Source organism: Pelophylax lessonae (genome assembly GCF_965119305.1).
Source record: "Pelophylax lessonae genome assembly, chromosome: 1".
Lineage (NCBI taxonomy): Eukaryota > Metazoa > Chordata > Amphibia > Anura > Ranidae > Pelophylax > Pelophylax lessonae.
Window position 1 is genome coordinate 580252457 of NC_138768.1, and position 16986 is coordinate 580269442.

Genomic DNA, 16986 nt, shown 5'->3' on the forward strand with positions numbered 1-16986 from the left:
GGATGGACTATTGTTTTTTTTTAACCTCAACTACTACTGTATATATACACCTATGATTCAGGTGTTTACTTTTATTTTTTAATTTTGCTGTCTGTGCCCTGTTGGGGATATTACCCATCACTTCCTTTCCCCAAGGGGCACAACAGTAATAGAGAATAGTTGTCATCAGAACAGGTGTTCACATTGGAATATTTCCCCTCATCTCCTGTTTTAGTGACAACTGTGAACTTTTGGATTTCCCAATGATCATAATGGTCCTTAAAACAAACAGAGAAAGTTAATCTCTCCACAGACGCATGCACAAGACCAATAAAAACATGGCAAAGGATCCAATCTGTGTCCACGCTACCAGAAACTTAAGAAATCATTTTAGATATGCCTTAAAGTAAAACTCCACAATTCTAAACTGGTCAGAATTGAGGGAAAGATGGATGGTTCTAAATACAGGGATATTCTTGATCAAAACCTGTAGCACTCTGTGCGTGATTTGAGGCTAGGACGGAGGTTCACCTGCCAATACAATGACCCCAAACACACTGCTAAAGCAACAATTGAGTGGTTTAAGGGGAAACATGTAAATGTGTTGAAATGGCCTAGTCAAAGCCCAGACCTCAATCCAATAGAAAATATGTGGTCAGACTTAAAGATTGCTGTTCACAAGCGCAAACCATCCAAATTGAAGGAGCTGGAGCAGTTTTGCAAGTAGGAATGGGCACAAATCCCCGTGGTAAGATGTGGCAAGCTCATAGAGACTTATCCAAAGCGACTTGTAGCCGTGTTTGCCACAAAAGGTGGCTCTACAAAGTATTGCCTTTAAGGGGGGTGAATAGTTATGCACATTGACTTTTTCTGTTATTTTGTTCTATTTGTTGTTTGCTTCACAATAAAAAAAAAAATCTTAAAATGTGTGGGCATGTTCTGTAAATGAAATGATGCAAATCCTCAAACAATTCATGTTAATTAGAGGTTGTGAGGCAACAAAACACGAAAAATGCCAAGGGGGTGAATACTTTTGCAAAGCACTGTAGTTTGTGAACTTAAATCTGCTAATACATTTAATACTCCCCTCTCCCTCAGACTAACAATGCTGCTGCCTGCTGTGCCTCCTCTGCTCAGAGTTGTGTTTCACTAATACAAAAGGTGGCAAGATCATAAGGTAAAAACAGAGGGGGGAAAGCCAAAAGAAAAGAAAACTAATGCAGCCACCACATTTAATGATTGGTAATGTGCAATATATTACATTTTTGTTTTTGGATTTAACACCACTTTAATATTTTCACAGTTTGCCCTAACCCCTGTCATGGTCTCTTTTCATGGACAGCTTGGCATCAGCATAAGTGTAAAGAAATATAAAAATAAAAGGGTAAAAAATAAAAGGGTAAGATATTACAAAAAAAAAAAACTTTTATACTGAATATTATAATTTCAAGCAATAACGCCAAAGAAGTAAGCAACATTTCTACAATAAAGTTTTCACACATATAAAGTATGTCATTAGTATTTATAAGTATTTTTTTTGGTGCAATGTTGCAGTTTTGTTCTCCTAGTGCCATTTCCAGTGCCGTTTCTTCCTTAGTGGTTAAACACAAGTAGTGATTATGATTCCTTTAGTTTTGTTGAAATGTTATTGGAAGTAGTTATTCCCAGGAGCCAGCTGTGTGATGACTGCACCACGGGTGAAATATCATACATGGTCTCCAGAGTAGGTCACAGATTTCAAACCATAAAATACAACTTCAGGGACGGCAACTTTGTTAACATGCACAAGCAAGCATCATACACAGGAATAAACAATCTTTATTTTAGGCTTGCCTGATACTTCGATACTGACAAGAAGCTTCATTCTAAGAGAAAGCATTGACTTGCCTCTTCTAATTTCATCTGTCAGCATTGTGCTATTTTTATCATATGTATATACTGGAGAATAAGCCTTTTCCCCTATGATTCATGCTGCGGGGATCCAAAGCAGTGTTTCATTTGCAAAGTTAAGATTTCATAAAGAACTCCCAAGAGCAATTCTGACTTTTAGAAGACGTAGTAACAAGACATCCTTCAAAACAACCTGTCTCTTGTCTGATTTATATATTTGATTTTCAACAAAACATTGTCACTGTGCTTGGTATATCACAAAAAAAGTTAAAAGAAAATGATCCCAATGACATTTCTAGATGTGTTTCAAAAGCTGCTAAAACCAAACTCTCGACTTGAAAAGTATAGCAAAATGCAACTTTTTTTAGGAAACATTTTTTCATTTTCTAATTAATTCCTAGCTCTAGGATATGGAGCTGTGGGCGCATTTTACAAATGTACCAGGCTAATATTAATTGCTTTCCTAAAAATGTTTACAGAGCTCAATAGCACAATCACAGGCGAGTCTAAAGAGTGATTTATACTCTGAACCCCTTTTCTACCTGCTGTTTATCTGGCTATACACATTCAACTATATCATACTGGTATCATAGGGGTGACCAATCTTAAATGTTTATTTGTAAAAAATAAAAACTCTATAAATAGTAAAAACATCCCTCTCCATATTGCTTGCTCCGAAACCTTAGAGGTTTGTTGAACATCAATGACATGAATCATAGATAGCAAAATTCATTGGGCTTGGTTTACTAAAGAAGTAGAGACTCTTCACTTTGTTAATAAGGGTGAAGCTGTGTTCTTTTAAAATTCCCAATAATGAGCAAAATAAATTTAAAGTGTAGTCCATCCCATTGGTGAATGGGATCCCCCACCCTGCACAGCCAGGCTCACCGAATTCCACAGACACACTAGAGCCAGGAAACAGTCCAGCAGCTTTGTTTTTTTTGTTTTGTTAGGGGTATTGAACTTGGATGGGGATGGGAATATTATGTGATGCCCACTTGACTTTGAAGCAACTCTTCAGGGACACTTCTACTATGTACAGTCTATTTACACACTCCTCAGCTTCCTCCAGTACATCACTTGCTTGCAGCACAAAATCACAGTTTCAGCTGGCACACTGTTAGTTAATATGACAAAGGCAACAGTCGGGTGCAGCAAAGACCCTTGGTCAGGGACCACGGGCCCCTTAGTTGTGTAGCAAAAGTCAGTGTCCAGCTTTCATCCCTGTGGCTACTGATTCCAGCACCACCGACTTTAGGCACTGCCAGCCTGCCTGGCTGCAGCTGCCTCTTTCACTAGCCCACCTGGCTACTTCCCACAGTCCTTCCAGACTGCCCACTCACCAGTCCTCTTGGCTGACTTTTCCCTGAAGATCTCCCAGATGTGCTGCCTCTCACCCGCTGTCCTCACACCTGCTCCTGTGCATCCAGGATAGGACTCCTCTGTGTGGTGTAGAGGATCCCTCCAGCACTCAAGCCCGGGTCTAAGGTTACCCCCCAGACCAGGGGGCACCCTCAAGATCCACTGACAGCCTCCTCAGCACTCCATCTTCAACTTCCACCCGACACCACACTGCCTGGTGTCTTTAGGAGGTGCCTTTCCCCTTCCAGCTCATTTGGCCAGGGATTGGCTGGGACCCTCATCAATACTCCAGGCAGCTCTTCCTAACCTCCTTCCCATTCTTCTGGAAGTTTCTCCAAAGTTTCAGCAAGTAGGGGGGGTGCAAGAGGTGCTGCCTGATGAGTCATCCAGCTTCCCTAAGTCCCTCACCCTGACCCAGATTTAACACAGGCATGGCTGCCAGCCAAGCCAAACAATTTACCTACAGTACAAAAAAAAAAAAAAAAAAAAACGATGTACAACCTAGCACTCTATACTAGAGGGTGCTACAAAACTACATTGTTTTTGCACTTGAATGGGATATTAACATAAAAGTCAAAACGTTAAGTGAACATTCACTTTGTTATGTGAGCAGTCCCTACTCTGTTAGTATCTCAAGCCTGAGATCTTTTTCCACTTAATGCACGTGAGAATCAGCTAGATGAATATCCTTTAGCTAGCTGGGACTCACTACCATTCCTGGAATCTACCTCTAAAATGACAAGCTTCTGGTGTTATGTGCCATTTGTGCTTCTTTGTAGAATAAGCTAAATACAATTATGTTAGGGTATGATGAATTTAAATGGGGCCTGGTGAATCACATGACCAACATGATAAGTTAGTACTTACAGTATACATCATATATATTCTTCCTGATGATGTCATCTATCCAGTCAAGATGAGCAGATGCACGGGTGAACACACTAGGTTTTTTATCCATAATACAACCTATAGGGCCAAAGCTGGTAATTCCATGAACTTCCCAGATTGAGCTGTTGGAGGTTGAAGGGCAGACAAGTGGTCCACCTGAATCCCCCTAATGCATAACAAAAAAAAAAGGTTAATACACATGAAAACATTATTTGAGACAAAAATAGACACCAGAATTAAGACAGAGATTAGTAAGGTCTTGTTTACACTTTTGTTGCCTACTTAAAGAGGTTGTAAACTTAAAAAATAAATGGAAAAAAAACCCCTGTAAGACAAATTCATAATGAGCTAGTATGCATCGCATACTAGCTCAATATTAAATATTTACCTTAGAACGAAGCCCCCGCAATGCCACCCGCTCAGCAGTGACAAGGCCGACATGTTTGGTCGTCCTGCTTCCTGGTTCGCGTCCTCCGGCCATCTGATTGGCCGGAGGTGCAATGATATCACTCCTGCGCTTCAGAGCGCATGCGCTAATGACGTCATCGGCTGCATGAAGAGAAAATATCTCCTAAAAAGTGCAAGTTTAGGAGATATCTACAATACCTATAGGTAAGCCTTATTATAGGCCTACCTATAGGTACAAGTAAAGGCCCCTTTCACACAGGCGGACCGTTCAGATCCGCCTGTTCGTTTTTTTGGCGGATCTGAACGGTCCCCCCATGCATTCCTATGGGGCATCGGATGGCAGCGGAGACATGTCCGCTAACATCCGACCTGATCTGATCCATCAAATCTGGACGGATGGAAACCCTATTTTCCATCCGTCCAGCGGATGGGATCGGATGAGAACGGACCGACGGTCCGTTCCCATCCAATTTTCCCCATAGAGATGCATGGGGAACTGACAGCTGTGTCTCCGCACACAGCGCGGAGACACAGCTGTCATCCTTCTGCTCAGCGGGGGATCAGCGGCTCGATCCCCCGCTGAGAAAAGCGGAGTCCGTTTGACGGACATAGTGTGTGAAAGAGCCCTTATAAGAGTGGGTTTACGACCTCTTTAAGAATTGGCATTGGATCACTCTTCAGAGGGTATTTGACAGATGGTGAGATAGAGTGATATTGCTCACTCACTGCCTGTTTTACCCTTTAAACCCCACCTCATAACTGTATGCATTCAGTTGTGGAGATCCCTATTTTTTGAGTGTCGCATTCGGCGGGTGGTACTGAACAGAACAGTAGGGACATTTTTTGTACACCCCTTCTTGCAGCTTAAGGGGGAGTGGTTGTGGGTGGTATAAAATGTGGCTCAACTGTGTGCCTTTACCACCCCCAACCACAAGTGCAAACAAGGCCTAGGGCAGGGATGGGCAACCCTAAAAAGGTGGAGATCTACCTGAACAACATGGGAGGAGTCAAAGATCACCGGGCACAGTGTCCTCTCCTCACACCTGATTTAAACCTCTAGTTGTCTACCGTGTCACAATCGTGTGCATTGCACCACAATTATGGGTTTAAATCAGGTGTTGAGGAGTCAACATGTCACCTCCTTACAATCTGTCGGCCACATTCAGACTGCTTTTCAGGGGAACAGCAGTGCCTGCTGCACTTGTGAATGAGCCCTTAGTTGCATTCGGCAGCAGCACCCTTAGGGCTCGTTCACACGTAAAGTGGGGGGGGGGGGTGCTACAATGCTACGGTTGAGTCACAATTTTACTGCACCCAATCTCTACCCCCCAAAGCAGCTGAGGCAGCAGCCAAAGGTGTACACATGTGGCAGCAGAATTTAAATCCCCTGTTGCTTTTGGTGGCTGCTGCCACCTGCCAATCGTGACCCATTCAAGTAAATGGGGCACTCTGCAAGCACCCCTCAACTGCAAGCTTCTGCAGGGTCAAAGGGGTTAAAGCAGCTGTTGAGAAAGCAACACAACGCTGCCTGCTTTAACCTCTTTTTTGCTGTACTGCACAAGGTTGCAGGGCATTTGCAAAGGGGCCTCATTCAATTGAAAGGGTCATGCTTGGAAGGGCCTACACCAACCAACCATGGTAGGACGTATAACTACTGCTGCGGCTGCGACATGTGTGCACCCCTGGCCACTGCATCTAAAAGGGGGTGCGGCTGGGGCGGGGTTAATATAAAACACCTAACTATGGGGTTTTGTCACCCCCCCCCCAAACAGCAAATGTAAATGAACCCTTACTCTTCTGAGCCCCCTATAAGGCTGCTTTTGTCACTGATGTGCTGCGGTTTACCCACACTGTGGGTGCAGCGCAGTGCATTTGCAACTTTCCTGGGTTAGCTGCCCTTTGCCATAGACTTCTATTATATCCTGTAGGTGTGGTGCACTTTCTGAAAGTGTACCAAAACTCCTGCACTTTGGATGAATGAGCACAGAGGGTACAATAGGACAGCAGCATTGTCAGTCTGGGTTGAAGGGAAATATTACGGTAGATGTACTAGCAAATTTAAATACACTAAAGCAGGCCATACAAGGTTTGAACGTCTTTCCTGCAATCACGGGTTGCAGGAAAGAAATTTGCACAATTTCCCCATCAACACAGGCAGTGCTTACAGGGTAATCCCTCTTTCCGAGCAATTGTCCTCTCCCAGGGGGGATGGGGGAAGATGCCCCTGCCAGGAGAAGACGATGATAATTGCAAGAGAATCCAGCAGGCTGATTTTACCCAAGTTGATTGATCGATCAACTTGGTATATTCAGCCTGCCCATTAACGGTTCGAATTCCTGCTGAAGATTCAAGCCGTGTATGGCCAGCCTAACAAATCCAAGCCAAACGTTTTCCATTTGGGATCAAGGTTTTACATAAATAAAAGCTGATCATTATAACCACCGCTGCCAGTGTTAAATTGTTTGTCTCATCTCTGTAACTGCTACATTCTGCTGAAGAGCTTGAAAAAAAGCAGACTTAAGCCCCGTACACACGTACCGATGGTCGGCATACAAATGTTCCTCTTTTCTCCCCGGGATGTCGGTGTCTGCTGAAAAGTGCAAAGACAGCACAAGGACAGCACAAGAATTTTGTCCGCCGACTGCAGAAGTGATGTCATGTAATGGTTAACTTTCCCTGTGTTTTCTATTTTCTGAGCATGCCCAGTCTTGCAAATCTGCGGTCTGTCGGCCGAATTGTGTACTGACAGGCGAACAATCGTCCGTTCTGGTGTCGGCATACAAAAATTTTCATGTTTGCAAGAAAGACTTTTGTCCGCGGATTGTGCGCAGACATCTGTCGGAGGCACCATACTAACACGCGTACAATCGGCAGATTCTTCGTCCACCGACGTTTGTATGCCGACGATCGGTACGTGTGTACGGGCCTTTACTGGCTGGATCACCAGATAAAAATAGAAGAAGTAAAGCCTAAAAAAGAAAACAATTGCAGCCACCACATCTAAGAACTGGTAAACTGCATAAATATTTCCTTTGGGTTTACTACCATTTTAATGCAGCACATTACCTTCAATGGACCTGTACGCATATAAATGTCAGTAAGCTAGCGCCATATTTTTATTCAGTAAAAAAAAAAAATACAAAAATCTGCATTGCTGATCAGTATTTTACAAGTGTACACGTGTAGAGTACACCTCTCCTTTGCATAGTAGGTTATATTATTTGATTATGTGGCATTCTAGGTTCTAGAAGAGTTTTTACGCATGTATACATGCATACATATGTGTAAACACACACAATATATGGACCATACTCTGATTTTTTGTGGGGGAACTTTCTGCCAGAAATTTCCAGCATCCAAACATTAGTGCCGTCTGCAAAGGGACCCTAAATCAAACCCTGAAGACTTGAATAGGATTGTAAATCTCTGAGTAGATCTTAAACAGTGTTCTTATTAACTGACATGATCCCTTCTAGATTATAAACTCTAAGGAGCACGACCCTCCTGTATTGAATTGTATTGTAACTGTACTGTCTGCCCCAATGTTGTAAAGTGCTGCGCAAACTGTTGGCTCTATATAAATCCTGTGTAATAATAATAATAATAATAATAATAATAATAAATAATAATAATAAATAATAATAATAATAGTTTATTCTCCAAACTTCAGCACAAACATTGGGACATTTTATTTAATTTTTTTCCAAAAAATGGATAGTAACTGTTTTTTTTAATCCGCAGAAACACATCAAGTATAGGCAGGGCCGCTGATAGGGCAGTACAACCAGCCCTGTTGTACTGGGCCTCATCAGCAAGACAGGGGGCCCGGGCAGCTTTATTGTTCATTCTTGCCTATAATAATAAATCGATTTTAATAGTTCCCACTCCTGCTTTTATTTACTACTCAGGGCCTAAATTAAGTTTCCCTGGGCCCCATCTGGTCAAAAGAGGGTCCCAGGAGGCTGGAGCAGAGCAGGAACTTTTTTTTCATTTTCAGGCGTAGGTATATGAAGTGCGGTCGCATGTACCGCTGCACATTATAGTTCCGGCCAGCCGCCCACTACCTATGCTCTGCCCTCCCCGGATTCTTTGTACCTCCGCTCCCTCTGCAGGTGCCGTGGAGTGAGGGAGAAGCTTCTGTGAGGTGGCTGGGAGGGCGCAGATCGGCAATCCCAGCGGCGGGTGGCGGTGCACAGGCAAGCGGCACACAGTCACAGGCAACATGCCTGAAAGGAAGGTAAAGGACTCCCCACTGTGTGCTAATTGACATTATCATTGTAATAATCACAGCACAGCAGGTTCCTTATGGCTCTGTGTCAGTGTCACATGGCTGTTGGGTACTGACTTTGTTATGGCTGTCCAGTATTAGTCTGAAACACCTAATCCCGCCATACCAAAGTCAGTACCAAACAGCCATGTGACACGGTGACAGAGCCAAAGAGTACCTGCTGTGCTGTGATCATTATAACAAGGATGGTCATATGATGCAAAGGATGTATGCCACAAACACTGTTTTCTGTGCAGCAACAAATTATCCCCCCTATCACCACCCACCATTTTTGCCTGCTGAGCACAATACGGTTCAACTTGTATCAGGGTTTTTAAGTGGTTATACAGGGTGGTGAGGAGGTTATACAACGCCTCACTACCTGCCAAATGTTCTCTGTACAGCAATCCAGATGCAGATCACTCTTCAGAGAGCAGTAGTGTGAACTAACCCATAAAGCCTGGGTCAGGGGCAGCAGTAGACTGGGGGTGCTGATATGTAGGTGGGAATTTGGGGACGGGGGCCCTATTAGGAAGACTGTATGGGGCCCCGTGATTTATAACAGCGGCCCTGAGTATAGGTATGTACCCTACTCTGTATGAGTTTTCACTTACAGTTTCGACAAAAGATGCAATTTGTCAGGTGGACATAAAGATTTGTGTTGGTACAGAAGATAAGAACAATGTTGAAGCAGAACACAGCTCTCCTATGCTTCAAGGACAACTTCCAGCAATCAAAGGTTGGCACACAGTGAAGACTATGTTTTTGTTTTTTTTTTTTATAAATTAAGCACATTTTACGAATAACACCAATTTCTGCTTCAAAGCTGATCATTGGATTGAAAGATACAGGCTGCTAAAATGATAGACATACCTTGACTTTGTCTGTAAAAGTCAAGCTTGGCTCCTGCTTACTCCAGCATTCTGTGTCTCACTGTTAGTCAAAGCCACCCATCACTTCGCAGGACCAAGAAGTAAGATTGGGAGGCAGGTGAGGGTTGACTTTTGCAAAACTATAAGTTAAACATAAGTTCATCTACCCACATTTCTGGTCCACAGATCACATTGACATGCCATTTTCCTGAAGGTAAGCTCTGCTTATGCATTCCTAAAGAAATGCTCAGTTGCCCAGATATGGGATGAATTTACTTAATGGTGTTACTTGGGTTGGATGGGGTGATCGGTCATGCAGTCCAATCAGAATCAGTCTTTATGAAAATCAGTTTCACAGCTATTCCCCTTTTATTTCACAGCTTGATAAATTGCAAAAAAAAAAAAACACCAAATAGATTTTAAATACCTAAAATATCTATGTTCACCTAATCTGAATGTTGAGGCATTTCTTGTTCTCAGATTCTTAAAAGTGATACACTGAGCAAGCAAAAATATACAAAATCTGGTTAAAATAATGGGTATGTTAATATGTTGATATGTTGCATGCATTAAATTGGTAGTTCATTTGACAAATAAACATTACAGTTAACAAGATAAAAAGGAATAAAAATATAATACAAAATGTGATAAATGCTTTATATTTAATATACTGAATGTTAAAATGGTTCCTTAATAATTGTCTTTTAGTAATGTTTAGTGTCTTAATTTTTTTTTAAAAATAATACTTCTGTTTAAAAAAAAAAAAAAACACTCACCTGACATACAGACTTAAGCTCATCAGGGAGAACATATCCAGCACAGATCATAGAGTCCTTAATTTGGAACCACCAATACTGAGGAGTTTTGCAAACTTCATAACCAATAACAGGTAGTACCACTTGATTTAATGCCTCAGCAGCTTTTGGAGCCATTGAATTTCCTGAAACAGATTTAACAGATTTTTGACTTGAGAAACCATCTGAACCTTTTTTGTAGATATGAACACACAATAAATCATCTGTATGATATATTATTTTAAATGTATATTTGCCTTGTGGCATCTTTTGCACAGCAAGGTATGGGAGATGGACTCAGACTGGGAGAGAGGACAGCACTATTGCACATGCTAATCAAGCTCTGTTTTATGCACAATGCTCACAATGCACATGCTGACAGGAGTATAGAGCGAGTAGAATTGATGATTTATTAATTTTTTTGCCACTCCTTAATTGTCCAAACAGTCTGTGGATAGGGAGACGACATCACTATTTTCCTTGAAGTTAAAATCCAGCAAGACACAACTGAATGCAGCTTTGATGCCCAGTTCTCACTGGTGCGACATGGGATCCTACTTGTGAGAGCATGACATGACATGTCAAATTAAACATTTCCCTATGAGAGCAGTCTTAACTGATCTGACACAAGTCGCTCCACTTTAGAAAAGGTTCCTGCACAAATTTGGTCTGACTTCCATACGACTTCAAAGCCAGAGAGTGTAAAAAGTCAAATTAAGTTGGATCAAAGTATCAAAGTCGGACTAAAGTTGCAGGACAAAGTCGGATCAGAAGTTGTGAGACTTTCATGTCAAAGCAATATGAACCTGGGTTAAATATATATATATTGTGACAGGAAGTCAGGTAAATCTGTGAATGTAGTCACAGACAGGAGCTACACTTCCACCTGGGTTAGACAAATCACCAATTACTATAGGGTGTCGGCTGCAGAGGTAGCCAGAACTGTCTAAGGAAGTTGAAAGGCCTTCAGCTGTTCGGAATGAGGAAGTTAAGGCCTCTATAATTTGTCCAAAGGAAGTCCTATTGTTTGCTGCCTCCTGTCGCCGTGTGGGCTGGGAGAGGAGGACAGACATACGTGTGCCTCCCGACGCCGTGTGGGCATGGGAGAAGGACTGCTGCCTCCTGTCGCCGTGTGGGCTGGGAGAGGAGGACAGACAGATGAGTGCCTCCCGACAAGCTGGTGAGCATGGGAGAAGACCCCCTGAAGTGATGTGCGCTAAGTGAGGTCTTGGATCATCTCAAGGTGAGAAGAGAAACTATTTCTATGTGGAAACTAATAAATGCACTGCTTGCTATGTGGAGAGACAAGCAAATGAACTGTGTTCAATGTGAAGAGTGTGAAGAGACAAAGGGACATGTTCCATATGAAGAGGAAAAGGGACATGTTAACTGAACTGTTTGCTGTGTGAAGAGATAAAACATGGACTATTGAGAGTCTGCTGTATGACCAGCCAAGTCTGCCCAACAGTAGGTTGGGGATAGACTTCATTAGATAGGTTCCAATGTGTGAGAAGGTAACCGCCCACAGTGGCAAGGATTTATTTTGTTTTATTTTATTTTGGCTGTTTTGAGGCTTGCAATTGTGTGAAGTAAATTGCATGAATAAATCAGTGTTGTTTGCAACCACTGCTCGGCTATCTCTCTGTGAAAACGCACCCCCAAAGGGGTCATCCACGCCTACCACCGAGCTAATCCCTCACAATATATATATATATATACATACAGTATCTAACATAAATGAGTACATCCCTCACATTTTTGTAAATATTTTATTATATATTTTCATGTAACTGAAGAAATGACACTTTTCTACAATGTAAAGTAGTGAGTGTACAGCTTGTATAACAGTGTAAATTTTCTGTCCCCTCAAAATAACTTAACTGGCAACAAAAGTGAGCACACCCCTAAGTGAAAATGTCCAAATTTGGCCCAATTAGCCATTTTCCCTCCCAGTGTCATGTGACTCGTGGGTGTTACAATGGGGAGCAGGTGTGTTAAATTTGGTGTTATCGCTCTCACTCTCTCATACTGGTCACTGGAAGTTCAACATGGCACCTCATGGCAAAGAACTCTCTGTGGATCTGAAAAAAAGTATTGTTGCTCTATATAAAGATGGCCTAGGCTATAAGAAGATTTAACAGGACAGGTTCCACTCAGAACAGGCCTCATCATGGTCGACCAAAGAAGTTGAGTGCATGTGCTATCCAGAGGTTTGGGAAATAGAGGTATGAGTTCTGCAAGCATTGCTGCAGAAATTGAAGGATTGAAGGGGTGGTGGGTCAGCCTGTCAGTGCTCAGACCATAAGTCGCACACTGCATCAAATAGGTCTGTATGGCTGTAATCCCAGAAGGGTATTATCTAAAGATAATGCATAAGAAGGCCAGCAAACAGTTTGCTGAAGACAAGCAGACTAAGGACATGGATTACTAGAAGCACAGCCTGTGGTCTGATGAGACCAAGAAAAACGTATTCGGTTCAGATGAAGTCAAGCGTGTGTGGCGGCAACCAGGTGAGGAGTACAAAGACAAATGTGTCTTGCCTACAGTCAAGCATGATGGTGGGAGTGTCATGGTCTGGGGCTGCATGAGTGCTGCTAGCACTGGGGAGCTACAGTTCATTGAGGGAACCATGAATGCCAACATGTACTGTGACATACTGAAGCAGAGCATGATCCCCTCCCTTCGGAGAGTGGGCCGCAGGGCAGTATTCCAACATGATAATGACCCCAAACACACCTCCAAGTTTACCACTGCCTTACTAAAGAAGCTGAGGGTAGGTAAGTGATGGACTGGCCAAGCATGTCTCCAGACCTAAACACTTATTGAGCATTTGTGGGGCATCCTCAAATGGAAGGTGGAGGAGAGAAAGGTCTCTAACATCCACCAGCTCAGTGATGTCGTCATGAAGGAGTGTAAGATGACTCCAGTGGCAACCTGTGAATCTCTGGTGAACTCCATGCCCAAGAAGGTTAAGGCAGTGCTGGAAAATAATGGTGGCCATGCAAAATATTGACACTTTAGGCCCAATTTGGACATTTTAACTTAGGGGTTTACTCACTTTTGTTGCCAGCGGTTTAGACATTAACCGCTTGTCAACCGCCCACAGTATATTTACTGCGGCAGTCAGCCCCTCCTGGGCAAAGCGACGTAGTAATACGTCGCTCGCCCAGGAGCCTGTAGGGGAGCACACGCCGCCGGAGGCGCGCTCCCGCCCCCTCTCGTTCACGGCCATCCCCGCGTGTGTGACCGGTGGCTCCGATGTCCGCCGGCCACTCGCGATCTCTCGCTGGAGAGGGAGAAAGGCAGGCGGCTGATGTAAACAAATCCGCCTGTCATTCTCCCCGGTGTAACTGCAGAGACTATACGATCTTGCTGTCTAGGATCGTATGTCTCTGTGGTTACATCACAAGCCACGCCCCTTGACAGTTAGAATCACACCCCTAGGGACACACTTAACCCCTTGATCACTAATAAAGTTAACCCCTTCCCTGCCAGTGTCATTTTTACAGTAACAGTGCATATGTATAGCACTGATTACTGTAGTAATGTCACTGGTACCCCCAAAAGTGTCAAAAATGTTAGTCAGGGGTCCGATCTGTCCGCCGCAATGTCGCAGTCCCGCAAAAAAAATCGCAGATCGCCGCCATTACTAGCTAAAAAAAAAAAAACAATAAAAATTACATAAATCTTTTCCTTAGTTAGTAAACGCAATAACTTTTGCGCAAACCAATCAAAATACGCTTATTGCGATTTGTTTTTTTACCAAAAATATGTAGCATTTTTTTGGGGGGGAATTTCATATAAAAAAAATGTGAAGAAAATTTTTTTTAAAAAATTGACGCTCTTTTTTTGTTTATAGCGCAAAAAATAAAAATCGTACAGGTGATCAAATACCACCAAAAGAAAGCTCTATTTTTGGGGAAAAAAAGACGTCAATTTAATTTTGGTACAGCATCGCACGACCGCGCAATTGCCCATTAAATTCACGCAGTGCCGAATCGCAAAATAGGCTCTGGTCTTTGAGCAGCCAAATCCTCCGGGGCTTAAGTGGTTAATGGCTGTGTGTTGAGTTATTTTGAGGGGACAGCAAATTTACAATGTTATACAAGCTGTACACTCACTACATTACATTGTAGCAAAGTGTCATTTCTTCAGTGTTGAAAAGATATAATAAAATATTTACAAAAATGTGAGGGGTGTACTCACTTTTGTGAGATACTGTAATAAAATATTTACAAAATGTGAGGGGTGCATTGCCACAAATGCACCTGTCATGTATTATATTGTATAGAGAGATACCTATATTTTTTCACTTTAACTTACTGACTGTACATTTGTTCATTTCCCTTTTTCACCCTTTCTAGGTTTATGGGATACTCCTTAAGTTTTTTTTTGTAGGAGGCAGTTGCCCCAGAGCCATTGGGATGTGGCTCATTTTTGGTGGTGGTGGGGGGGGGGTGGATGTAGCACCCTCCTAGGTAGTTTTCAGGTGTGATTCACTGGGTCTGAGGGAGTGTCCCCAATGTATCCAATGAAGCGGTTGTTGGACAGGGGAGGAAACCCAGCCAGTGACACATTGACTTTTGTGGGAATCCTAGTGGGAGGACATTCTTGCAATGCATCCTGGGATTGCTCATAAAAGCCGAGGGGACATGTGACAGGGCATCTTTGGTGGGAAGCAGAGTCCCAGGAGGAGGCAGACGGCTGTCTCTCCTCCTGCAGTGTGTGAGGAACGTGGTCTTAGGCAGTCAGCCTAGTGAACCAGGTGTGGAGCTGTGCTGCAGAGGATCCAGTGAAGTTGACGGTGGAGCTGCTGGCAGAGTCTCTCAGGAAAAACAGTGTCCGTGAGTACTGAGGGACTTGCCAAAGGGTCTGCCCAGGAAGGGGGACCACTCCAACAAATTTAGGGGATCAAGGGGCCAGCTTACACAGAGAGTTACAGTAAAGGGGGTGCCGTGTAGAGAACCCTGAAGACCGGGAAGTGCCCTGAAGAGTGTTCTACAGTGCAGTACAGCTTATCTAAATACTTCTTCACTGAATAGTCAAGGTGAAGCAGCGGCCTTGCCACATTCCGTTATTCAGCAGTCCCAGCAAATTGTGCATAGTTATTCAAATTGGAGTATCCCACTCATCCCTTCTCCTATCCAAGTTCTCAAATAAAACTACAAAAGAAAAGTTGTCGCTAAGGGTAACCCAGGGGAACCCGTAACCAGTTTCTGCATGGCGAACACAGACAGAGCCCACTCTTCTTTATGGGCAGCAGAGAGTAAACAGACTGTGCTGTCCATTTACACTCAACTACCCTCTGAACCACCTAGATAGAGGAGGACAGATCCCCTTCCATTTCTTTTTCTTTTTTCTTAGCAGAGCGGATCAGATTGGAGGTAGACAGGTGTAACTGGATACAAGTCTGTTTACACCCACAGGTCTATAGGGATGAATAGACCGCCTGAAAAACTGACAGGCAGACCTGATAAGAACGATCGTGCGAAAAGGGCCTTACTGATAGGAGGAGACAGCAGAATGACGGAGAGATGAGCTGATCTGTCTGCTGCTTCTTCTTTCACTTCCCAATTACAGGCTTGGGGAGGGACAAGACCTGTGTTACTTTTCTGTAGCAGAGAAAAATCTGGTCCCCCACCCTGCCAAACAGGAATGTTCTGTAGGGTAGAGCTATGTAAATCTTAAGACTGGGTGACAGAAAAAAAAATCCTTGGCAAGTAAAACAGTTCCTATAGACAGTGTGTATATCATCTTTGTATTTATCTGTTTGCCTGGATTGCAGGTTTAATGTTTAACAGACAAATCAGTATCACCACCCTTACTGGGCTGGCTGCCATTAGTGTGTGAATCATATAAATAAATGATCAAAATCACAAACTTTTTAGCAGACCAGATCGTTCATATACTGTATATGAATTTCAACTTTGTATTTAAGAATCTGCCTAATGTCTGGCTTTAAAATATCAACACATTTTTATACAAGCTTTTGTGTCAGATGTTATTTTTAATATCAGAAGATGAATACGTTACTTGCCTGTTTCGTCTCCCCATCCAGTTGCATGACATCGGTAATTTTCAAGCAAGACCTGACCTTTTGGTGGAAGACAGGCAAAATCGATAGCATCATTAGCCACCACCTCCCCATCCAGCCTCACCAAGGCAATATCAAACTCCAGTGCAGGGATTTCAGGGTAGACAAAACCTTCATGGCGGTAGATGCCAAGAATTTTGTAGCATTTCTCTTTTGGCTCCACCAGTGTTAGGTTATGTTTGCCAAGACACATTTGCCAGCGGTATAACTCATCTGCATAACTTGAAAGATAAAAGTCCAATGTAGTTACATCTACAAAAAGTTTGCTCAACATACCCATGAACACTAAAAAAAAAAAACACCCATGCATGTGCACACACATCCCACACACAGTTATAGACATATTTTATCATTTGTATATTAACAAATATGAATATGATAAAATATTACTTAAAGTGTATGTTCAGGCAGTACTCAAATTTACACCCAAAC

At 42.8% G+C, this 16986-nt stretch overlaps 1 protein-coding gene across 1 annotated transcript in view; it reads right to left on the reverse strand.

Moving 5' to 3' along the window:
- Positions 1 to 16986, reverse strand: part of LOC309548612 (ovochymase-2-like) — a gene marked incomplete at its 5' end in the record, with an annotated part of 139578 nt that overhangs the window by 45058 nt on the left and 77534 nt on the right. The window contains 3 exons of the mRNA XM_082248589.1: positions 4099 to 4285; positions 10443 to 10606; positions 16498 to 16775. Of these exons, the coding sequence (XP_082104715.1) occupies positions 4099 to 4285; positions 10443 to 10606; positions 16498 to 16775 (629 nt within the window). The remainder of the gene's footprint in view (positions 1 to 4098; positions 4286 to 10442; positions 10607 to 16497; positions 16776 to 16986) is intronic.